This window comes from Salmo salar, chromosome 13, assembly GCF_965601325.2.
Source record: "Salmo salar chromosome 13, fSalSal1, whole genome shotgun sequence".
NCBI classification, from domain to species: Eukaryota; Metazoa; Chordata; class Actinopteri; order Salmoniformes; family Salmonidae; genus Salmo; species Salmo salar.
In genome coordinates this window covers 76,115,604-76,139,960 of record NC_138303.1, presented here as the reverse complement: position 1 = coordinate 76,139,960, position 24,357 = coordinate 76,115,604, and the positions used below count along the sequence as shown (strand labels likewise).

The 24,357-nt window shown below is 44.2% G+C and overlaps 1 protein-coding gene across 2 annotated transcripts in view; it reads right to left on the bottom strand.

Moving 5' to 3' along the window:
* Window positions 1-24,086, bottom strand: part of LOC100380745 (AP-2 complex subunit beta) — a 70,174-nt gene extending 46,088 nt beyond the window's left edge. For both annotated transcript variants that reach the window (XM_082960338.1, XM_082960339.1), the window contains exons 1-13: window positions 23,911-24,086; window positions 23,294-23,345; window positions 22,903-23,008; window positions 22,260-22,395; window positions 21,734-21,979; window positions 19,742-19,932; window positions 5,457-5,678; window positions 3,124-3,244; window positions 1,880-1,975; window positions 1,591-1,706; window positions 1,249-1,414; window positions 614-712; window positions 129-388 (exon numbers count right to left, since the gene is read on the bottom strand). In XM_082960338.1, the coding sequence (XP_082816464.1) occupies window positions 129-388; window positions 614-712; window positions 1,249-1,414; window positions 1,591-1,706; window positions 1,880-1,975; window positions 3,124-3,244; window positions 5,457-5,678; window positions 19,742-19,932; window positions 21,734-21,979; window positions 22,260-22,395; window positions 22,903-23,008; window positions 23,294-23,330 (1,796 nt within the window). In that variant the 5' untranslated portion in view covers window positions 23,331-23,345; window positions 23,911-24,086. The remainder of the gene's footprint in view (window positions 1-128; window positions 389-613; window positions 713-1,248; window positions 1,415-1,590; window positions 1,707-1,879; window positions 1,976-3,123; window positions 3,245-5,456; window positions 5,679-19,741; window positions 19,933-21,733; window positions 21,980-22,259; window positions 22,396-22,902; window positions 23,009-23,293; window positions 23,346-23,910) is intronic.
* Window positions 24,087-24,357: the final 271 nt, after the last annotated feature.

Here is a 24,357-nt window from a genome sequence, read left to right as displayed (position 1 = left end):
TTGTGTGTAAGCAATGAAAGCCTTTGTGTTGTGCTAGAGTGGGAGGGAAGCTTTATTTGGGGGTTAGGTGAGTGTCTGTCTTCCTGGGACTTAGGTAACCGAGTAACTTCCTCATAACTGTGTCTTACCTGCCGTGCTGGATGGGCAGGTGCTTGCGGTGGATGCCGTGGCTACCCTCCACGAAGGCGTTGGGGGGCTTGTGGTAGACGGAGGCCAGGGAGCCAATGTGGCAGATGAGTTCATCCAGCAGGGTGGGCTCAATCAGGTCCGTCTCCTCCGAGATCAGGGGCTTCTCAGACAAGACCACCTCCTTGGCAGTCACCGGATCGGTGGACAGCAGGCGCCAGTAGATGTAACCCCTGTCACGTAGGTCAGGGTTGTCGGAGTCCTAGGAGGACACAAGGGGAAGGAATCACAGTGGTGAATAGACAGCGTTGAGTTGAAGTTTGAGACAGTTTGAAGCAAAAGAGGGAGATATATTGGTGTGTGTGTCTGTTTGTGTGTCTCTCTCTGTGTGTGTGTGTGTGTGTGTGTGTGTGTGTGTGTGTGTGTGTGTGTGTGTGTGTGTGTGTGTGTGTGTGTGTGTGTGTGTGTGTGTGTGTGAGAATGTCACCTGTGTGGCCAGACTAAGGACCTGCTGCACCAGCTCCTGAGTCTCAGAGGGTTTCTTCAGGAATAGTTTGACGATGGCCGTCAGAAGAGTGAGCTGGACCTGAAACACAACACACCCCAAAGACTGTGAATGGTCTGAATGGCCAAATCAACTCCTAGCCACAAGGCACGTGTAGATCTGAAAGGATGGCTTTAATGAAAACAATATAGCAGAAATTACAGATGAGGGCAAGGTGGAGCTCTTACCATATTCAATTCAATATTTGCCCTAGTTTCATTTCCAAGCAGGGCGTAATAGTCCCAAAGGCAACAACGAGGCCATCTGACATTAAGGTTGTCAAATGAAACCAACAAGGTGAAACATTGATCCAATCTTTTCAGATTTATATTAATGGTCTTGCGGGGTAGAATTAGATTATAAATTGCAGACCTCAACTGACCTGGGTGCTCTGCTCTGGGACAACTGACCTGGGTGCTCTGCTCTGGGACAACTGACCTGGGTGCTCTGCTCTGGGACAACTGACCTGGGTGCTCTGCTCTGGGACAACTGACCTGGGTGCTCTGCTCTGGGACAACTGACCTGGGTGCTCTGCTCTGGGACAACTGACCTGGGTGCTCTGCTCTGGGACAACTGACCTGGGTGCTCTCGTCGTGGAAGCCCTCCAGGAAGCTCTCCAGCAACTCGTCAGCGTTGTCGATCCTCTCAGCGTACTCGCCCACAATCCAGATCATGGCAGCGCGAGCATCCGGCTCATCCAGAGAGTCCAGGTTCTCACACAGCGTGGCGATGATGCTCTCATACCTGAGGAGATAGAGAGAGAACACAAAGGGTCAGGGAATATACTAGTGTCTGTCTGGGCCTTGGGCTATACACAGGTCATGTATATACACAGACAGTGGCGGTATAGGTCCTATTGAGGAAAATAAATCTCCATCTTCATTGATAATTATCGGGGATGGAGGGAAAAGGACACCTACTTGTTGGGGTATTTGCGGAAGATGTCCCTGATGACCACGATGGCCTCCTGCACCACATAGTTGACTTTGGTCTGGATGAGGTCCAGCAGGGTGCTCACACAGCGCTCAGCAGATTGCTAACAGAGAGACAACAGGAACAAAGTCAACACTGACCCAAAGTGGCCAAAGTACCTCGTTTAAACTCCTTCAAACAACTTCATAGGATTGGATGGCACTTTTATGGAACAGCTATCAAATCTGATCAGAGACCCTCGCTGTGTCCATCTATGATGGGGTCTCAGATTCCTACCTCTACTTTGATGGCACAGCGTCCGATGGCTCTCACTGCCTTACGCACAAAGTCAACATCCACCTCGGTGGCGTACTCCTTCAGCTCAGCCAACACCTGGGGAGAGAGCAGGGCATATGAGTGAAAAACATGACACACACATTTACACACACAGTCACAGTGGGAGGACAAGCAAGCGTATTGACATTGTAAGAGAATGATTTGAGGAGACATGGTTAAGGTTGGTGAATTATGCATGCATCCAAGGCTAAACTACCCAAGGCAAAGCTCGTCTTTTAACAGCAAAGGAAGGAAGCACATCCACTGTCCAAAATGTGTGTTCATTAAGGCATCATCTGACAGCATGCCTGTCAGAGTACCAGCTAAGACTGATTAGGAGTGACGCATTGGGATGTGAACATGTCTGTCGAAATAAGTCTGTCGAAATAAGTCTTCAATATACACTAAGTATAAAACGTTAAGAACACCTTCTCTTTCCATGACATAGACTGACCAGGTGAATCGAGGTGAAAGCTATGATCCCTTATTGATGTCACTTGTTAAATCCACTTCAGTGTAAATGGAGGAGACAGGTTAAATAAGGATTTTTAAGCCTTGAGACAAGTGAGACATGGACTGTATATTTGTGCCATTCAGAGGGTGAATGGGCAAGACAAAAAAATGTAAGTGCCTTTAAACAGTGTATGGTAGTAGGTGCCAGGCGCACCGGTTTGTGTCAACAACTGCAGCTCTGCTGGGTTTTACACGCTTAACGGTTTCCTGGGTGTATCAAGAATGGTCCACCACCCAAAGGACATCCAGCCAACTTGACAGAACTGTGGGAAGCATTGGAGTCAACATGGGCCAGCATCTCTTTGAAACGCTTTTGACACCTTGTAGAGTCCATGCCCAGACGGGGACGGGGGGACTTAATATTAGGAAGGTGTACCTAATGTTTGGTATACTCAGTGTTTTGGTGCAGCTGAACAGATGAATGCAAATCTGGGCTAGCCCCTGTTGTTTTCTAAGGGCCATGTTCTTATGTTAACAAAACTGTATATTTTTGTGGGCCAATAACATTATTATAAGTCAAACGGATACAGTATGAAAAACAAACAAAACATATACAGTACGGAGCTATCTTCCCCAAAGATGGTTTTCTGTGTAGAGTGACTAAGTATAAAATGATGTACAGCAAATCATAAGAAATGAACACCCTAATATAGACTTCCATTCACTGAGGTATGGGGTTCCATGAGCAGTACCTGGGCTATGTTGGCCTGGGAGGCCAGGCGAATCATGATATCCAGTTTCTCCAATTTGACGTAGATGGGGTCGTTGTACTTGACAAAGAACACCTTGATCTCCTGCTTCAGGATCTCAGGCCTAAATAATAGAGATGACATTTATAATGGGAACAGAACAACTATATGTCTATCTATAAGAGTCCTGATCTGAACCCACAGAGCTGAGAGATGGGAAAGGTACATAGGAAGAGAAATGCTGTCATCTAGTGGCTAGGAAGTGAGGAGGACACAAAACGAAAACATGGTGCCAAGACATAAAATGGTCCAATGCAGCCGCTTTTATCTCAACATCAAATAATTTCTCTGTAAAAAATTAAGTAACTTACTGTGACTGCCTTAAATACATTTGTAAAAAAAGCTATACAAAGTGCTTCTTAGCATAGAGCAAGCAAGAATTTTGCTAGGACTGTCTGGGAGTGGTCTGAGTGGGAGGGGAAAACCAATAACTTGCTGTTATTGGCAGAGAAGTTTGGAACTAACTTGGTTATTGGTCTATTAAGTCAAAGTTGCAGGTCCATTATGATGTTCTGAGAGAGCAACTTAGCATATATAACAAGGCAATTAGAAATGCCAGACGGGCTCATTTTTCTAAATTGATCACTAATAATCAGAATAATTCAAGAGTGCTCTTCTCCACCATTGATGGCCTGATAAATCCTACCCCCGCAAACCTATGTGAACTTTCCAAACGTGATGAGTTTGCGGCATATTTCAGAGACAAGATAACAAACACTAGGCTGGGTTAAGCAAGACCTGATGAGAAGTTTGATGATATGTGCCTTAGCATACCACGCAAAGGCACTATGGATTTATTTTCCATTGTTGACACCAACATGCTCAGGAAAGTGATAACACAAGCCTTCTAGATCCTATCCCCACCACCTTTTTCAAAACTGTTTTTAATTGCATATCTGAAGTGCCAGCTATTGTTAACCACTCCCTGTTCACAGGCACTTTTCCCACTGCACTCAAAACTACTATGGTGAAACCCCTTCTGAAGAAATTAAATCGGAGGTATTTGGACATAAATATGGATTATTTGGAACAAAAACAACATTTGTTGTTGAAGTAGCAGTCCTGGGAGTGCATTCTGACGAAGATCAGCAAAGGTAATAAAATATTTCTAATACTAATTCTGAGTTTAGGTTACCCCGAATTTGGCGGGTGTCTGAATAGCTCGCCGTGATGGCTGAGCTATGTACTCAGAATATTGAAAAATGTGCTTTCTCCGTAAAGCTATTTTAAAATCTGACACAGCGGTTGCATAAAGGAGTAGTCTATCTATAATTCTTAAAATAATTGTTATGTATTTTGTCAATGTTTACGATGAGTATTTTTGTAAATTGATGTGCACATTCACTGGACGTTTTGGTGGGAATACATTTTCTGAATATCACGCGCCAATGTAAAATGCTGTTTTTGGATATAAATATGAACTTTATCGAACAAAACATACATGTATTGTGTAAAATAATGTCCTAGGAGTGTCATCTGATGAAGATCGTCAAAGGTTAGTGCTTCATTTCGCTGTGTTTTGGGTTTTATTGACACATGTCCTTGCTTGGAAAATGGCTGTGTGATTATTTTTGTCTATGTACTCTCCTAACATAATCTAATGTTTTGCTTTCGCTGTAAAGCCTTTTTGAAATTGGACAATGTGGTTACATCAAGGAGAAGTGTATCTTTAAAATGGTGTAAAATAGTCGTATGTTTGAGAAAGTTGAATTATGACATTTTGTTGTTTTTTAATTTGCCGCCCTGATATTTCACTGGCTGTGTCCCGCAGGTGGGATGCTAGTGTCCCACGTAGCCCTGAGAAGTTAACTATGCAAATCAGTTAAGAACAAATTCTTATTTACAATGACGGCCTACCCCAGCCAAAACCTAACCCGGATGACACTGGGCCAATTTGTTCTTAACTGACTTGCCTAGTTAAATAAAGGTTAAATAAATAAATACAAATATTACCACACTATGAGTTTGGAATAAAAATTTGATTGATGAGAAGAGAAAAAAAACAATTTAATTCATTTTACAATAAGGCTGCAACCTAACAAAATGTGGAAAAAGTCAATGGGGTCTGAAAACTTGCACTGTGTATATAAAACACAGAAAAATCATATTTTTTACTTCACTGGGCCTTATCCAACACCAAACATTCCACATCACTGAGGATTCATTTAGAAAGTGATGAACTAAACACATTTTGATGGATTGCTCTGTTCCAGCCCTGATCCCTTGGAGGCTAGCAATAACCTTGCATTAATGTTGAGTGTAAATTTCCCACTGACCTTTTCTGGACGATGAGGTTGATGTTCCTGAGGGCCACATACTGGACCTCTGGCTCCCCAGAGAGCAGGGTGACCAGCGGTGGGGACAGCTTCTTCAGCAGTGTGTTGTAGTAGTCCGACTCCTTGGGCAGAAGCTCCAGGAACTTCATCAGCACCTTAACGGCCGACAGCACCACCGCCGAGTTGGCATGGGAGAGACGGGGAGTGACCCGCTCGCAGATGCTGGAAAAGAAAGAGAACAGGTGGATTTATTAGTGCAATCTATATTACAAAGGATTTAAAAGTTGACAACACCATAAGTGATTTTAGTGCACAAACGCAGCAGTTTACTTTAGATGCAATAAACGTCTGGTAGAGATTTAGTACACAGGACTTATTGTGGAGATTTATCACAACTCCCTTTAAAGGACATAACTAATTGGTACATAACAAATAGCTCAGATATTTTTTATTTAGGCTACCATGGCTAGAAGAGAACTCAGTGACTTTGAAAGATGGGTCTCAAAGGAGAATGGGGGGGTTTAAAGTGTGTGCGTGTGTGTGTCACCAGATCTCAACCCAATTGAACACTTATGGGAGATTCTGGAGCGGAGCCTGAGACAGTGTTTTCTACCACCATCAACAAAACACCAAATGATGGAATTTCACATGGAAGAACGGTGTCGCAACCCTTCAATAGAGTTCCAGACACCTGTAGAATCTATGCCAAGGCACATTGAAGCTGTGGTGGCCCAATGCCCTATAAAGACAATATATGTTGGTGGTTCCTTTATTTTGGCAATTACCTGTATCGATCTCAATGCTATACTGAATTACCTTGGTAGTTCACTCCTGCAAACTTATCCTTAATAATTTGTTTTCGGTGTTTGTGCATTGTTTTTCTCAACTTATTTTTTTATATAGCTACTCAAGTAGTGTATTTTTTCCCCCTCAACAGCATTAAATTAGTTAACATATTTGACTACTTCTCCAACCAAACAGCTAATTGTTTGGATTCAAATACCAGCTCAGATCCTCCAAGATCCTCATCTCATCTCCCATTTATTGGATCAAAGGCTGGACCAAAAGATACAGAAATGGCAGAAACTATCACTCACTACACCCAAAGATTCCTCAGAAGTTTTTGACATGTTAAAATAACCCTGTGCAGGGAGATAAAGAACAGCCTTATGCAATATGGAATCCTGTGGTGGAAATTACAACATTATGTTATTCACATTACTTTATATTAGAATGTATTCTTGTATTAGTACTTTCACAGTTTGTCTGTTCTTCTGAGAGGAGCCTCTGAGGCTTAACGATTTACAATGCCTTGGTGATAAAACCTAGACTGCATTCCATTCCATGATTAGTGTCTGTGTGAAATGTTGGCCTGTCTGCCAGTGCTAGGCAAACCCTCCTTCCAGTTTATTTCTCCCGCATTGCAGATAAACACTTGTCTTCATAATTTGAGGGAAGGACCTAGTGTCCTATGTTGCATTAGTATTTCTGTATAAACATGTAGTAAATGACCTAGAGACAGACATTTGGCACCATGTAAATCTTGCTGTCTGTTGCTTGATATCACAATGTACCTTTGTATAATTCTATACATCTGTGGTTTGTCATGAACATTCAGGAGGATGTACTTTGCTATAAAGAGCTGTAACCCAAATCTGCTCGTTGGGCTCTCAGCAATCACTTAAGGGTGGTCGTTGACCACTCCGTTATTGCAATAATTAATAATAAAGTTTGATTGTTTTGAAGAAATCTAAAAGTCTCTCTTTTGAATCAGAAATATTCAGCAACTTCCAAAGTTATTCAACTGGGCCTTTTAAATGCAAGATCCATAAACAACAAAGGGTTACTACTGAATGACATCACTGATAGAGGTCTATACTTTCTCTGCCTCACTAAGACTTGGCATCAGCCCAATGAGTACATATCCCTCAAACAATGCACTCCATCTGGCTACACCTACCTGGACTGTTCTCACACATCTGGACATGGTGGCGGATTGGATGTAATCTGCAGGACTGACGGCACTGTGAAGTCTACTCCAGTACCAGCTGTCTCATGTTTTGAATGCATGGCTTTCAAGAGCACTGGCTCTGTATCAGTACTGGCTGTGCTGATTTATCGACCTCCTAAGCTCAACTCTGACTTTCTTGCGGAACTATCTGAGCTACTAACACTCCTGAGCCCCTTGTGCCCTGCTATGCTAGTGCTTGGTCATTTCAACATACATGTCGACTGCAGACTCTCTACCGGCCTGGCTGATGTCCTGGACATCTTTGGACTCCAACAGCACGTGGACTTTGCCAGCCACAACAAAGGCCATGCACTAGACCTGGTCTGTACTACAGGCGTGGAATTCGCCAAATTGGAAGGAAACGTGTCAGGGATGTCCGATCATAAACTCATCATCTTCACCCTAGCTATTCCTCTACCCACTCGGCCAAAGAAACGCTCCATTCAGTTCAGGAGTCTAAAAACAAACACTGGCCAGCTTACTGAATCCATCTCCTACATGCAAGTTACTGACTAGTGGCTCAACACAACACTGCATTGGCCTCCATAATGGATAAAGTTGATCCTTCGGAAACCCGAATGGTGTCTTTCTCCAAATCTTCTCCCTGGTACACTGAGGAGCAGAGCAACGCTCTTTGAAAGCAACTGGCCGTCGTCTAGAGCAACAGTATAAGAAAACTGGGTCTAACTGTACATGCGTAGACGTATGAGCAAGATCAGCAAGAATACAAACAGGCCTTAAATGCACCTCGGGCATCCTACTGGTCCTAACTGATCAGCAACGGCATTGGTAACGCCCTGTTTTCTACTGTGAGCAAGCTCCTCCAACCTATAGTGAATTCTGCTACCCCAGCCTCCCCAAGGTGCAATCAATACCTGTGCATCTTCCAAAGCAAAATTGAAAACATCAATAACACCATACTGTCCTCTCCAGCCCCAGTAGTTAAGCTATCCAGTCCTACGCTCCCTGAGTCAAGGTTCTCCACCTTCACCACAGTCACTGCAGCTGATGTAACCAAGCTAGTTAGGACAATGAGGCCCACCACTTGCTCCCCACCTGCTTACCTGCTCTGGAGCATTTCTTCACAGAAATGATCAAGTACCTCATCACTGGATGTGTCCCTCCTCAGCTCAAACTGGCCACAGTCAGACCAGTACTTAAAAAGCCTGGATCTGACCCTGACAACCTCAAGAACTAAAGGCCTATTTCCAAGCTCCTCAGATATACTGTTTCTAACTCAAAAACCATCTGGCCACTCACAACCTTTATTTATTTTATTTATTTCACCTTTATTTAACCAGGTAGGCAAGTTGAGAACAAGTTCTCATTTACAATTGCGACCTGGCCAAGATAAAGCAAAGCAGTTCGACAACATACAAAAACACAGAGTTACACATGGAGTAAAACAACATACAATCAATGATGCAGTAGAAGAAAAAAAATTAAAAAATAAGACTATATACAATGTGAGCAAATGATGTGAGATAAGGGAGGTAAAGGCAAAAAAATGCCATGGTGGCAAAATAAATAAAGTATAGCAAGAAAAACACTGGAATGGTAGATTTGTAGTTTGAAGAAAGTTCAGAGATAAAATATAAATAATATGGTGCAAAGGAGCAAAATAAATAAAATAAATAAATACAGTAGGGGAAGAGGTAGTAGTTTGGGCTAAATTATAGATGGGCTATGTACAGGTGCAGTGATCTGTGAGCTGCTCTGACAGCTGGTGCTTAAAGCTAGTGAGGGAGATAAGTGTTTCCAGTTTCAGAGATTTTTGTAGTTCGTTCCAGTCATTGGCAGCAGAGAACTGGAAGGAGAGACGACCAAAGGAGGAGTTGGCTTTAGGGGTGACCAGAGAGATATACCTGCTGGAGCGCGTGCTACAGGTGGGTGCTGCTATGGTGACCAGTGAGCGGAGATAAGGGGGGACTTTACCTAGCAGGGTCTTGTAGATGACCTGGAGCCAATGTGTTTGGCGACGATTATGAAGCGAAGGCCAGCCAACGAGAGCGTACAGGTCGCAGTGGTGGGTAGTATATGGGGCTTTGGTGACAAAACGGATGGCACTGTGATAGACTGCATCCAGCTTGTTGAGTAGGGTATTGGAAGCTATTTTGTAAATGACATCGCCGAAGTCGAGGATTGGTAGGATGGTCAGTTTTACGAGGGTATGTTTGGCAGCATGAGTGAAGGATGCTTTGTTGCGAAATAGGAAGCCAATTCGAGATTTCACTTTGGATTGGAGATGATTGATGTGAGTCTGGAAGGAGAGTTTACAGTCTAACCAGACACCTAGGTATTTGTAGTTGTCCACAAATTCTAAGTTAGAACCGTCCAGAGAAGTGATGCTGGACAGGCGGGCAGGTGCAGGCAGCGATCGGTTGAAGAGCATGCATTTAGTTTTACTTGTGTTTAGGAGCAGTTGGAGACCACGGAAGGAGAGTTGAATGGCATTGAAGCTCGTCTGGAGGGTTGTTAACACAGTGTCCAAAGAAGGGCCAGAAGTGTACAGAATGGTGTCGTCTGCGTAGAGGTGGATCAGAGATTCACCAGCAGCAAGAGCGACATCATTTATGTATACAGAGAAAAGAGTTGGCCCAAGAATTGAACCCTGTGGTACCCCCATAGAGACTGCCAGAGGTCCAGACAGTAGGCCCTCCGATTTGACACACTGAACTCTGTCAGAGAAGTAGTTGGTGAACCAGGCGACGCAATCGTTTGAGAAACCAAGGCTACTGAGTCTGCCGATGAGGATGTGGTGATTAACAGAGTCAAAAGCTTTGGCCAGGTCAATGAATACGGCAGCACAGTATTGTTTCTTATCGATGGCGGTTACGATGTCGTTTAGGACCTTGAGCGTGGCTGAGGTGCACCCATGACCAGCTCTGAAACCAGATTGCATAGCGGAGAGGGTGCGGTGGGATTCGAAATGGTCGTAATCTGTTTGTTGACTTGGCTTTCGAAGACCTTAGAAAGGCAGGGTAGGATGGATATAGGTCTGTAGCAATTTGGGTCAAGAGTGTCACCTCCTTTGAAGAGGGGGATGACAGCAGCTGCTTTCCAATCTATGGGAATCTCAGACGACACGAAAGAGAGGTTGAACAGGCTAGTAATAGGGGTTGCAATAATTTCGGCAGATAATTTTAGAAAGAAAGGGTCCAGATTGTCAAGCCCAGCTGATTTGTAGGGGTCCAGATTTTGCAGCTCTTTCAGAACATCAGCTGAATGGATTTGGGAGAAGGAGAAATGGGGGAGGCTTGGGCGAGTAGCTGTGGGGGGTGCAGTGCTGTTGAATGCAGTAGGGGTAGTTAGGTGGAAAGCATGGCCAGCCGTAGAAAAATGCTTATTGAAATTCTCAATTATAGTGGGCTTATCGGTGGTGACAGAGTTTCCTATCCTCAGTGCAGTGGGCAGTTGGGAGGAGGTGTTCTTATTCTCCATGGACTTTACAATGTCCCAGAACTTTTTAGAGTTGGAGTTGCACGAAGCGAATTTCTGCTTGAAAAAGCTAGCCTTGGCGTTTCTAACTGCCTGTGTGTATTGGTTTCTAACTTCCCTAAAAAGTTGCATATCGCGGGGGCAGTTCGATGCTAATGCAGAACGCCACAGGATATTTTTGTGTTGGTTAAGGGCAGTCAGGTCTGGGGAGAACCAAGGGGTATATCTGTTCCTGGTTCTAAATTTCTTGAAAGGGGCATGCTTATTTAAGATGGAGAGGAAGGCATTTAAAAAAAATAACCAGGCATCCTGTACTGACGGGATGAGGTCAATATCCTTCCAGGATACCAGGGCCAGGTCAAATAGAAAGGCTTGCTCGTTGAAATGTTTCAGGGAGCGTTTGACAGTGATGAGTGGAGGTCGTTTGACCGCTGACCCATTACGGGTGCAGGCAATGAGGCAGTGATCGCTGAGATCTTGGTTGAAAACAGCAGAGGTGTATTTAGAGGGCACGTTGGTTAGGATGATATCTATGAGGGTGCCAGTGTTTGCGGCTTTGGGGTTGTACCTGGTGGGTTCATTAATAATTTGTGTGAGATTGAGGGCATCAAGCTTGGATTGTAGGATGGCTGGGGTGTTAAGCATGTCCCAGTTTAGGTCACCTAGTAGCACGAGCTCTGAAGATAGATGGGGGGCAATCAGTTCACATATGGTGTCCAGAGCACAACTAGGGGCCGAGGGGGGTCTATAGCAGGCGGCAACGGTGAGAGACTTGTTTTTGGAGAGGTGGATTTTTAAAAGTAGAAGTTCAAATTGTTTGGGTACAGACCTGGATAGCAGGACAGAACTCTGCAGGCTATCTCTGCAGTAGATTGCAACACCGCCCCCTTTGGTCGTTCTATCTTGTCTGAAAACGTTGTAGTTAGGGATGAAGATTTCAGAGTTTTTGGTGGACTTCCTAAGCCAAGATTCAGACACAGCTAGGACATCCGGGTTGGCAGAGTGTGCTAAAGCAGTGAATAAAACAAACTTAGGGAGGAGGCTTCTAATGTTAACATGCATGAAACCAAGGTTATTACGGTTACAGAAGTCATCAAAAGAGAGCGCCTGGGGAGTAGGAGTGGAGCCAGGCACTGCAGGGCCTGGATTCACCTCTACATCCCCAGAGGAGCAGAGAAGAATAAGTATGAGGGTACGGCTAAAAGCTATAAGAATTGGTCGTCTGTGACGTCCAGAATAGAGAGAAAAAGGAGCAGGTTTCTGGGGGCGATAAAATAGCTTCAAGGTATAATGTACAGACAAAGGTATGGTGGGATGTGAGTACAGAGGAGGTAAACCTAGGCATTTAGTGATTATGAGAGAGATATTGTCTCTAGAAACATCATTGAAACCAGAAGATGTCATAGCATGTGTGGGTGGAGGAACTGAGAGGTTGGATAAGGTATAATGAGCAGGGCTAGAGGCTCTACAGTGAAATAAGCCAATAAACACTAACCAGAACAGCAATGGAGAAGGCATATTGACATTAAGGAGAGGCATGCTTAGCCGAGTGATCAAAGGGTCCAGTGAGATTCAGACAGCTAGCCGGGCCATAGGTAGCAAGCTGGTGGAAGATGGGAGGGAGGTCTGTTTTTAGCCACCTCGTGCGTTTCCGTCTGTGGGTTAGTGGGGTTCCGTGTGGAAGGGGGGACCAGTCCAAGTTGGCAAAATAGTTAGTTATAGTGGCCCAAGAAAAGTGTCCGATAGACCTATTCAGATCGCAGCCGAAAAGACAGCTAACGATTAGCGGGCCGCAGATGGGCGATCAGGTTACGTCGCGACGGAGGGGCCAGTTGGATAACTCCCTCGGGCAGATAACGTCGGTGGTCCAGTCGTGAAGACCCGATGGGGCTCCGCATCGGCAGTAAAACGGGTCAGGATAGGTGAGTTGTAGCCCAGGAGACACTTCAGCTGGCTAGCTCAGGAATAGCCCAGGAGTGGCTGACGGAACTCTTCAGCTGGCTAGCTGGCTAGCTCCGTAATAATGTGTGTTAATTCCGTGACCGACGTTGCCAATAGTCACTCAGGTAGCAGCTAGTTAGCTGCAAGATCCAGGTGTAAATGTCCAGAGCCTGCGGTAGAAATCGGGGAAAGGAGAGAGAATAGGTCCGGTATGCTCTGGTCTGAGTCGCGCTGTACAAAAACTGGCGATAGCTTTTCGAGCTAATGGATAGCTGAGGACAGCTAACCGTGGCTAGCTGAACTTCAACGTTAGCCAGTGAAAATGGCTAAACACTTGCTAGCTTCTGTTGTGGAATTCAGATGAGGTAAATAATACTTTCTTTTTTAAATTGGTGAGGCGGGTTGCAGGAGAGTGCTTTGAGGTTGAGTTTTTAGAATTAAAAAATATATATATATATATATATATATATATATATAAAAAGATAAGTGAAGAAAAAAAATATGTAAATATATATATACACGGGACACGACAAGAGGAGGGTAGAGGACGTCTGAACTGCTACGCCATCTTGGAAAAAAGAGATACATAACTAACCTACTTGAGCCCTTCCAGTCAGGTTTCAGAGCTAGACACAGTGCCAAGACTGCCCTGATAAAAAAAGTCACCAATGACGACCTCATGAATGCTGACTCTGGTGCTGCCAGCATCCTCATACTGCTGGACCTCAGTGCAGCATTACACGGTCAGCCATGCCATCCTACTGGATCGCATGGAGAAGCTCCTGGGCCTGTCAGACACTGTCTGGGACTATCTCACTGATCGCTACCAGTTTGTAGCCATCTGTCCTAGTAGGGCAGACACAGTTGTGGTCTGACAGGGGTCCCTCAAGACTCGGTCCTGGGGCCACTACTGATTTGTATCGGCATGCTGCCACTGGGAAAGATCTTGAGGAAACACGGACTGGGGTTTCACTTTTATGCTAACGCCACTCAGCTGTACGTCTCCACAAACACTGACAATGCCACTGCACTCCTGGTCAGCAGCCTGCAGGACATCAAAGCGTGGATGCAGTGAAGTTTCCCAAAGTTAAACTGCAAAAAGAGTGGGGACGTCCTGACTGGCACAGGCACAATTATAAACATCAGCAGCTACAGCCTCAATATTGCTGGTGTCAAGGTCCCCCCCTCCAGTGAGGTTCACAACCTGGGTGTGATATTTGACAGTCACCTCTCGTTTGAGGCCCACATCAACAGTATGACCAAAGTCAAATTTTTCCATCAACAGAACATTGACAGGTTACGACCTATGCCATCACAAACTGGAGCACCTTTATTTCATCCCGTCTGGACTATTGTAATGGCCTTTTTGGTGGCGCATATGCCAAGTGCCTAATCAGGCAACAATATCTCCAGAACTGTGATGCACGTGTCCTCACCCACACCTCCTCCCACAAGCACCTCACTCCAGTGCTGTTCAACCTCCACTGGCTCCGAATATGCCCACGTATCGACTACAAAATCCTGGTTCAATCCTACCAAGCTATCCACAACTCTGGACCCAAGTACCGGTCTGACCTCGTTTTACTCTCCTGCCCCACACGCACCCTTCACTCCTCCAGGTTCGTCTCCCTTCGGCAGCCCCGCAGCAAACTAAAAACTATCGGTGACAGGGCTTTCAGTTGCGCGGCCCCGGAACGCACTTCCAGACACTAATAGGGCTGCAAAGTCTCTGTCCTCCTTTAAGGGACAACTCAAGACCATACTGTTCAGAAAAGCAGGACCTCTGCTAATTCTGTTATCATGTCCTCCGCCTCTTGGAGGAGGACGAAGACAAAGACGAAGCCCTACAGGGAGGAGGTGAGGGCCCACGGAGTGTGATGTCAGGAAAACAACCTCACACTCAACGTCAACAAAACAAAGGAGATGATCGTGGACTTCAGGAAACAGCAGAGGGAGCACCCCCCTATCCACATCAACGGGACAGTAGTGGAGAAGGTGGAAAGTTTTAAGTTCCTCGGCGTACACATCACGGACAAACTGAAATGGTCCACCCACACAGACAGCGTGGTGAAGAAGGCGCAACAGCGCCTCTTCAACCTCAGGAGGCTGAAGAAATTTGGCTTGTCACCAAAAACACTCAAACTTTTACAGATGCACAATCGAGAGGATCCTGTCGGGCTGTATCACTGCCTGGTACGGCAACTGCTCCGCCCACAACCGTAAGGCTCTCCAGAGGGTAGTGAGGTCTGCACAACGCATCACCGGGGGCAAACTACCTGCCCTCCAGGACACCTACACCACCCGATGTCACAGGAAGGCCAAAAAGATCATCAAGGACAACAACCACCCGAGCCATTGCCTGTTCACCCCGCTATCATACAGAAGGCGAGGTCAGTACAGGTGTATCAAAGCTGGGACCGAGACTGAAAAACAGCTTCTATCTCAAGGCCATCAGACTGTTAAACAGCCATCACTAACATTGAGTGGCTGTTGCCAACATACTGACTCAAATCTCTAGCCACTTTAATAATTAAATTGGATGTAATAAATGTATCACTAGTCACTTTAAACAATGCCACTTTATATAATGTTTACATACCCTACATTACAGTATACACATATGAGATGAGTACTCTATACCATATACTGCATCTTGCCTATGCCGTTCGGCCATCGCTCATCCATATATTTATATGAACATATTCTTATTCATTCCTTTACACGTGTGTATAAGGTAGTTGTTGTGAGATTATTTGTTAGATATTACTGCATGGTCGGAACTAGAAGCACAAGCATTTCACTACACTCACATTAACATCTGCTAACCATGTGTATGTGACCAATAAAATGGAGGAGGTCCCGTGTGGCTCAGTTGGTAGAGCATGGTGTTTGCAACGCCAGGGTTGTGGGTTCGATTCCCACGGGGGACCAGTATGGGGGAAAAAAAGAAGAAAAAAAATGTATGAAATGTATGCTGTAAGTCGCTCTGGATAAGAGCGTCTGCTAAATGACTAAAATATAAAATGTAAATGTAAAATTTGATCTCATTTGAAAAGCTCACAGAACGGAACCATCAAGTGCTGAAGCGTGTAAAAATCATCTGTCTGTGGTTGCAACACTTACTACAAAGTTCCAAACTGACTCTGGAAGCAACGTCAGTACAAGAACTGTTCGTCGGGAGCTTCATGAAATGGGTTTCCATGGCCGAGCATCCCCACACAAGCCTAAGATCACTGTGCGCAATGCCAAGTGTCGGCTGGAGTGGTGTCAAGCTTGACTCCATTGGACTCTAGAGCAGTGGAAATGCGTTCTCTGGAGTGATGAATCACTCTTCACCATCTGGCAGTCCGACGGACGAATCTGGGTTTGGCGGATGCCAAGAAAACGCTACCTGCCCGAACACATAGAGCCAACTGTAAAGTTTGGTGGAGGAGGAATAATGGTCTGGGTCTGTTTTCATGGTTCAGGCTAGGACCCTTAGTTCCAGTGAAGGGAAATCTTAATGCTACAGCATACAGTGACATTGTAGAAGATTCTGTGCTTCCAAATTTGCGGCAACAGTTTGGGGAAGGCCCTTTCCTGTTTCAACATGACAATACTCCTGTGCACAAAGTGAGGTCCATACAGACATGGTTTGTCGAGATTGGTGTGGAAGAACTTGACTGGCCTGCACAGAGCATTGACCTCAAACCCATCGAACACCTTGGGGATGAATTGAACGCCAACTGCGAGTCTGGCCTAATCACCCAACATCACTAATGCTCGTTGCTGAATGGAAGCAAGTCCCCGCAGCAATGTTCCAACATCTAGTGGAAAGCCTTCCCAGAAGAGTGGAGGCTGTTATAACAGCAAAGGCAGGACCAACTCCAAATTAATGCCCATGATTTTGGAATGAGATGTTCGACGAGCAGGTGTCCACAAAAGTATTCATCCCACTTGGCGTTTTCCCTTTTTTGTTGCATTACAACCTGTAATTTAAATTGATTTTAATTTGGATTTCATGTAATGGACATACACAAAAGTCAAAATTGGTGAAGAGAAATGAAAAAATAAATAATAATAATCTAAAGAATTCTAAAAAAAAAAAATGGAAAAGTAGTGGATGCATATGTATTCACCCCCTTTGCTATGAAGCCCCTAAATAAGATTTGGCGCAACCAATTACCTTCAGAAGTCACATAATTAGTTCAATAAAGTCCTCCTATGTACAATCTAAGTGTCACATGATTTGTGACATGATCTCAGTATATATACACACACACACACACGTTGTTGAGACTTCTAGCTCACTCAGGAAAAGAAATAAAATAATACATATATATATATATATATATATATATATATAGATAAAAGAGGAGCAAATTCGTCTGATGTGTTCAATTAAATGGGGAACGAGTGATTTCTTTAAGTTTCTCAGATGCTCAGATATGTTACGTTATGTGCGCATGCGCAGCTTCACTAGAGACTTAAACTACAGCACCTGGTAATCACTTGACCGCAGACAATCATCAGGAGCACACAGCCCGTTGGTATGTAACTGCGAACTACTCAGTCTAGCGTTAATGTTTAAGTCACTTATATGTTTGTGCACTGAACGTTTACCTCACTGTGTCAGTGTTAGTTGGCCGGGAGTAACTTGTAGCTCGCTGGGTGCGGTAGCTCAGCGACCCAGATGCTATATAGCATTAGGCTATTATTATCAGCCATTTGAATTGTGCTGATTGTTCAGAGCACTCTGCTGGTTTCTGGTGGCGATAGCGGTGGTTTGCTTCGGTGATCCATGGTGGAGTGCCGCATTTTGTTGCGTTTGTGCGTGTGTAAATCCTTTGGACGAGGCATGTGGTGGCATGGGTTCTGTGTCCTGTGACAGCGTCCATAACAACCTGTGACGGCAGAGTCACTGTGCGCATGCTCCTCTGGCGCTGGGCATTCTGGGTGATGTAGTCGGTGCTGTTTTAAACCAGATCTGCCACATCTTTGATGGTGTTGCAGGCTTATTTGATTTATTATTTACATTATTATTATATTACTTGAATAATATATTATATATTATATCTTAATAATATATTGTCATTATTTGTTTGTTTTATTTCAGGTTTATGACCTGTGGTCATTTGATTTAAAATAAAATTAAGGACAAAACACGAGTCATGACACTGAAAGGCCCCAGAGTGTGCAACACCACTAAGCAAGGGGCACCACCAAGCAAGCGGCACCATGAAGACCAAGGAGCTCTCCAAACAGGTCAGGGACAAAGTTGTGGAGAAGTACAGATCAAGGTTGGGTTAAAAAAAATATCAAACTTTGAACATCCCACGGAGCACCATTAAATCCATTATTAAAAAAATGGAAAGAATATGGCACCACAATAAACCTGCCAAGAGAGGGCTGCCCACCAAAACTCACGGACCAGGCAAGGAGGGCATTATTCAGAGAGGCAACAAAGAGACCAAAGATAACCCTGAAGGAACTGCAAAGCTCCACAGCGGAGATTGGAGCAATTGTCTATAAGACCACTTTAACCCGTACACTCCACAGAACCGGGCTTTACGGGAGAGTGGCCAGAAAAAAATCCAGCGCTTAAAGAAAAAAAGAAGCAAACACATTTGGTGTTCGCCAAAAGAAGAAGGTACTCTGTTCAGATTTAGCTTTTTGGCCATCAAGGAAAACACTATGTCTGGCGTAAACCCAACACCTCTCATCACCCCGAGAACACCATCCCCACAGTGAAGCATGGTGGTGGCAGCATCATGCTGTGGGGATGTTTTCCCCCATCGGCAGGGACTTTGAAACTGGTCAGAATTTAAGGAATGATAGATGGCGCTAAATACAGGGACATTCTTGAGGGAAATCTGTTTCAGTCTTCCAGAGATTTGAGACTGGGACGGAGGTTCACCTTCCAGCAGGACAATGACCCTAAGCATACTGCTAAAGCAACACTCGAGTGGTTTAAAGGGAAACATTTAAATGTCTTGGAATGGCCTAGTCAATGCCCAGACCTCAATCCAATTGAGAATCTGTGGTATGACTTGAAGATTGCTGTACACCAGCAGAACCCATCCAACTTGAAGGAGCTGGAGCAGTTTTGCCTTGAAGAATGGGCAAGAATGGCCAGATGTGCCAAGCTTATAGAGACATACCCCAAGAGACTTGCAGCTGTAATTGCTGCAAAAGGTGGCTCTACAAGGTATTGACATTGGTGGGGTGAATAGTTATGCACGCTCAAGTTCAGTTTTTCTTGTCTTATTTCTTGTTTGTTTCACAAAAAATATTTAGCATCTTCAAAGTGGTAGGCATGTTGTGTAAATCAAATGATACAAACCCCCCCAAAATGTATTTTAATCCCAGGTTGTAAGGCAACAAAAAAGGAAAAATGCCAAGGGGGTCAATACTTTCGCAAGCCACTGTACATTTGGTCATATAGTGTATGTATGCGTATAAACATATTGGGATGTATATATGAAATTTGGTGCATTTCTATAACCTATTTGGAATGATTGACGTGATACTCTGTAACCACATGTAAATACACTGCGAGGGTAAATAAACAGTGGTGCACAGCAATGTCGGTGTGTTTCCCTTGTATGCATGTGTCACTCGTGTGTCCAAGATGAGACATTTCTTGGATGGCAAGCACAAAGTAGACGAAAATGTAATTTCACAAGACAGCTTTTTGGGCAGCATAGTACCATGCAGCAAGATTTAGAAGTTTGCAAACTAACATACAAAATATGGCCCACAAGAAAAAAACTTAGATGAGTATTATATGTTACTCTGACAACTAAATCAGGTTTTAGTGCAGTTTCTATATAAACCGGGAAAAAGGTTTTCAGAATTATAACAGAACTCAATGAATCTACTTTGTTTGAGGTGACGACAAAAGATGTGTGCGTACCTCTGGGCCTCGCGCTCATCTTTGGGGTTGTAGTTGGACAGGCAGTCCAAGATGAAGATCTGGCCCCACTCAGTGCACTCATTGAGGGCCGTCAGAAGCTTGTTGATGTTCTGGGGGTTGAGGTCCAGCAGGTTGCTGTTGGGGTGGGACTCACTGATCTCAGACAGAGCTGCCACCGCGTTGGCCACCACCTGGAGGTTCAGATACAGTGATCAGTGGTCTGTCTTGTCTGCCAATGGACTTTCATCAGGGAAATAGGGTCAATCATGAGAAACTGTTAAAACAGGTCCTGGAACAACACCCTTACAGGCTGTTTTTAAATTACCCCAGGCCCCCGAAGTATACAAGAAAAGTAAACAAAGTCTGAGAAATTCACCTGACATCTACACTACCAGTTAAAAGTTTTAGAACACCTACTCATTCAAGGGTTTTTCTTTATGTTTTACTATTTTCTACATTGTAGAATAATAGTGAAGACATCAAAACTATGAAATAACACATATGGAATCATGTAGTAACCAAAGTGTTAAATCAAAATATATTTTATATTTGAGATCCTTCAAATAGCCACCATTTGCCTTAAACAGCTTTGCACACTCTTGGCATTCTCTCAACCAGCTTCATGAGGTAGTCACCTGGAACGCATTTTAATTAACAGGTGTGCCTTCATAAAAGTTAATTTCTTTCCTTCTTAATGTGTTTGAGCCAATCAGTTGTGTTGTGACAAGGTAGGGGTGGAATACAGTAGATAGCCCTATTTGGTAGAAGACCAAGTCCATATTATGACAAGAACAGCTCAAATAAGCAAGAGAACCAACAGTCCGTCATTACTTTAAGACATGAAGTTAAGTCGATATGGAACATTTCAAGAACCTTGAACGTTTCTTCAAGTGCAGTCACAAAAACCATCAAGTGCTATGATGAAACTGGCTCTCATGAGGACCGACACAGGAATGGAAGACCCAGAGTTACCTCTGCTGCAGAGAGATAAGTTCATTGGAGTTACCAGCCTCAGAAATTGCAGCCCAAATAAATGCTTCACAGAGTTCAAGTAACAGACACTTCTCAACATCAACTGTTCAGAGGAGACTGCGTGAATCAGGCCTTCATGGTCGAATTGCAGCAAATAAACCACTACTAAAAAGGACACTAATAAGAAGAGACTTGCTTTGGCCAAGAAACACAAGCACTGGACATTAGACAGGTGGAAATTTGTCCTTTGGTCTGGAATCCAAATCGGAGATGTTTGGTTTCAACCGCAGTCCCTTTGTGAGACGCGGTGTGGGTGAACGGATGATCTCCACATGTGTATTTCCCACCGTAAAGCATGGAGGTGGTGTTATGGTGTGGGGGTGCTTTGCTGGTGACACTGTGTGATTTATTTAGAATTCAAGGCACACTTAACCAGCATGGCTACCACAGCATTCTGCAGCGATACGCCATCCCATTTGGTTTGGGCTTAGTGGGACTATCATTTGTTTTTCAACAGGACAATGACCCAACACACCTCCAGGCTGTGTAAGGGCTATTTTAACAAGAAGGAGAGTGATGGAGTTCTGCATCAGATGACCTGGCCTCCACAATCCCCCGACCTCAACCAAATTGAGATGGTTTGGGATGAGTCGGACCACAGAGTGAAGGAAAAGGAGCTAAAAAGTGCTCAGCATATGTTGGAACTACTTCAAGACTGTTGGAAAAGCATTCCAGGTGAAGCTGGTTGAGAGAATGCCAAGAGTGTACAAAGCTGTCATCAAGGCAAAGGGTGGCTATTTGAAGAATCTCAAATATAAAATATATTTTGATTTGTTTAACACTTTTTTGGTTACTACATGATTCCATATGTGTGATTTCATAGTTTTGATGTCTTCACTATTACTCTACAACGTAGAAAATAGTCAAAATAAAGAAAAACCCTTGAGTGTTCTCAAACTTTTGACCGGTAGTGTACATAGTCTGGGCTGTGCCTAGGGGCCTACTGCCAGCCTATCCTACCATGGGGTTGGAGTCGGCGATGAGGTCCCTGAGGGAATCCAGGAAGCCCTGGTCCTCCACCATCTGGGCGTTGATGTCATGGAGCTTTGCCACACACACCGCTGCCGTCTTCCTCACGTATGGGTCCTCGTCCTTTAGACACTTCCTCAGCGGCTCACACAGGTACTCTGTGATCTTGTCCACGCGGATGCAGCCCATGGTGCGCACGGCCAGGGCCCGGATCAGGGGGTTAGGGTCCTCACAGTCCTGAGGGAGAGAGAGGTGAGATATCTATGGTTGGGGAAGTGCAGTATTGCAATGGCTAGGCTGTGTAATATGTTAACAGCCAAAGTAAGTGGAAAACCATGTAAATGTGTATTTTTATGTCAAATAAAATGCCTTGCCTCCCGGCTGGTCTGTAGGTAATGCTGCAGCCTCTGGCACACATGTCTAGTGCCAACGTAGGTTTGAATCCAACCTACTACCCTTTGATATCTCTCTCTCATAAAATACCTTTAAAAACATATTTAAAAAGAAAAGGCCTTGCCTTGACAAAGCTGTTGACAGCCATGATGGCCATGTCAGGCTGGCTCTTAGCATAGTTCATCAGGTACAGGTAGACCAGCTTTTTCAGCTCCAGGTTGTCTGTCTGCATGCAGTTCACCACGTCTGGGAAGAGAGAGCTAAAGGACAGACAATTTTAGGTCATAACTGCGCATGTGCACGGGTTTACTTCACGCTGTTACAACGTGGTAGCAATGGGACCAAAACAGAGAAGTTTAGCTTCGCGCTTCAACACTTCAATTATTGCGGAAATTGACCCACAATGCTGTTTACGTTGTGCATTAAGGCCATATCAGGGAGTATAACGTAAATAATAGAGATTATAATACATAACTTGCTAATTATAGACAAGTAGGCAATCCCTTTTACATTAAAGTAAAAATAATTGCTGAGAAGTGTTTGGAGAGCAGAAGCTGCAGGCAGGTCAAATCAAATCAATCGTATTGGTCACATACACATGGTTAGCAGATGTTATTGCGAGTGAAGCGAAATGTTTGTGCTTCTAGTTCCAACAGTGCAGCAATATCTAACAAGTAATCTAACAATTCCAAGGTCATTAGATAATGTCAGAGGGATGAATGGTCAACACACAGAAGTGTCACAGGAAGCAATCAGCTGTACGGTACCTGACATCCTTGCCCACAGTCATAGCCGCAATGACCTTCTTCACCGCCTCCTTCCTCTTCTCTTTCTTCTCATTGTTAAGCTCTGCCTTCAGCTCAAATATCTCCCCTGTAACAGGACACAGATGCAGCATTAGCAAGAGTCCAGTGTGACAACAGTATGATGCTCTCATTCAGCAACACTGGTTGAACCGTCAGCTCAGTTGTCAGCTTTGGCATGAACAGTTCAGCCTTAGTGGTAATTTCATGCATCCTGTTTCTGTGAGGAGAGTAGGAGCCAATCTATTTCCATTAAGAGTTATGTTGCACTTTCCTAATGGTAGGCATGCACTTATGATCAAGGGGACAATGTGTCATTGAAGAAGACAATGCCAATAAACGTTTTAAGACTCACCTTTTTTATTTGTTGTAAAATATTTTGAGTCAGTCATTGTTGTTCTTCAAATCTGTTACAGGGAAACATCCAGCATTAGAGGATAGAAAGGACACATCATTGGCCTATGATACAAATAATTATAGCTACATCTTTACTCTTGGCTTCTAAATATGTTTTATATAGTTGAATGCAAGGGAACAAGCTAAGCAGAACTATAACAGCATCCCATGCCACTACGAGACATCAGTTGTACGTCACAACAGCAGCACTTTCACTGGCTAATGTCGGTAGTTAACGTTAGCTAGTTTGCTAGTCTGTAAGGCAGTTTACTTCCTTTTATAATAACGTTACATTGGGAAAAGAGGTTTGTAAACAGACTAGTTGTTATTACATATGTAGTTAGCTAGCTAAAAGCTCACAACAGAGCCAAGTGTTTCCAATTACAAGGCAATTATTGTCTTGGGTGTGACCCCAGGCCCGTGGAGTAGGGAAAATATCTGTCCTACTAAGCTAGCTAACGTTAGCTGACTAGGGATGATTGTAAGGCCTCTGTACTTCCAGCTAACTAGCGCTAGCTAGATAACATTAACGTTAAAACCACAACAAATCATCATTACAAATTGAAAGGTACAAACTTGTTTTGAGAGGTAATTTCAATAAGAAACTGCGTCGCTAGGGTGAGTGAAGCTATTCCAGATCTGGAAAGATGTTTTTGCTCCTTGATTGCCGCAGAGCGATAGCTAGCCGTGGAAAGATGGAGCACTCCCGGAAAAACAAAATGAGTGAAGGGTATCGGAGCCAGAAAGGCGTAACACCGGAAAACAGTTCATTTCGACCGGAAATAGCCGGACTATGTTTACAGAGGGACACGGAGTAGGTCACACAGACGTTTTAATTAAATAATTGGCGATAACTAGCTATGCCTGTGTAGTTTCGGTGGATAAAGTTGTGTGTCAACTGTAGGGATGCCCATGTTGCTGGGGACCGGAACTGTCCAGTGAGAGAGAGGCAGGCAGTGATGCCAACTTAGCAATTTTGTTGCTAGATTTAGCAACGTTTTTTTCAAACAGCATTTAGCTACT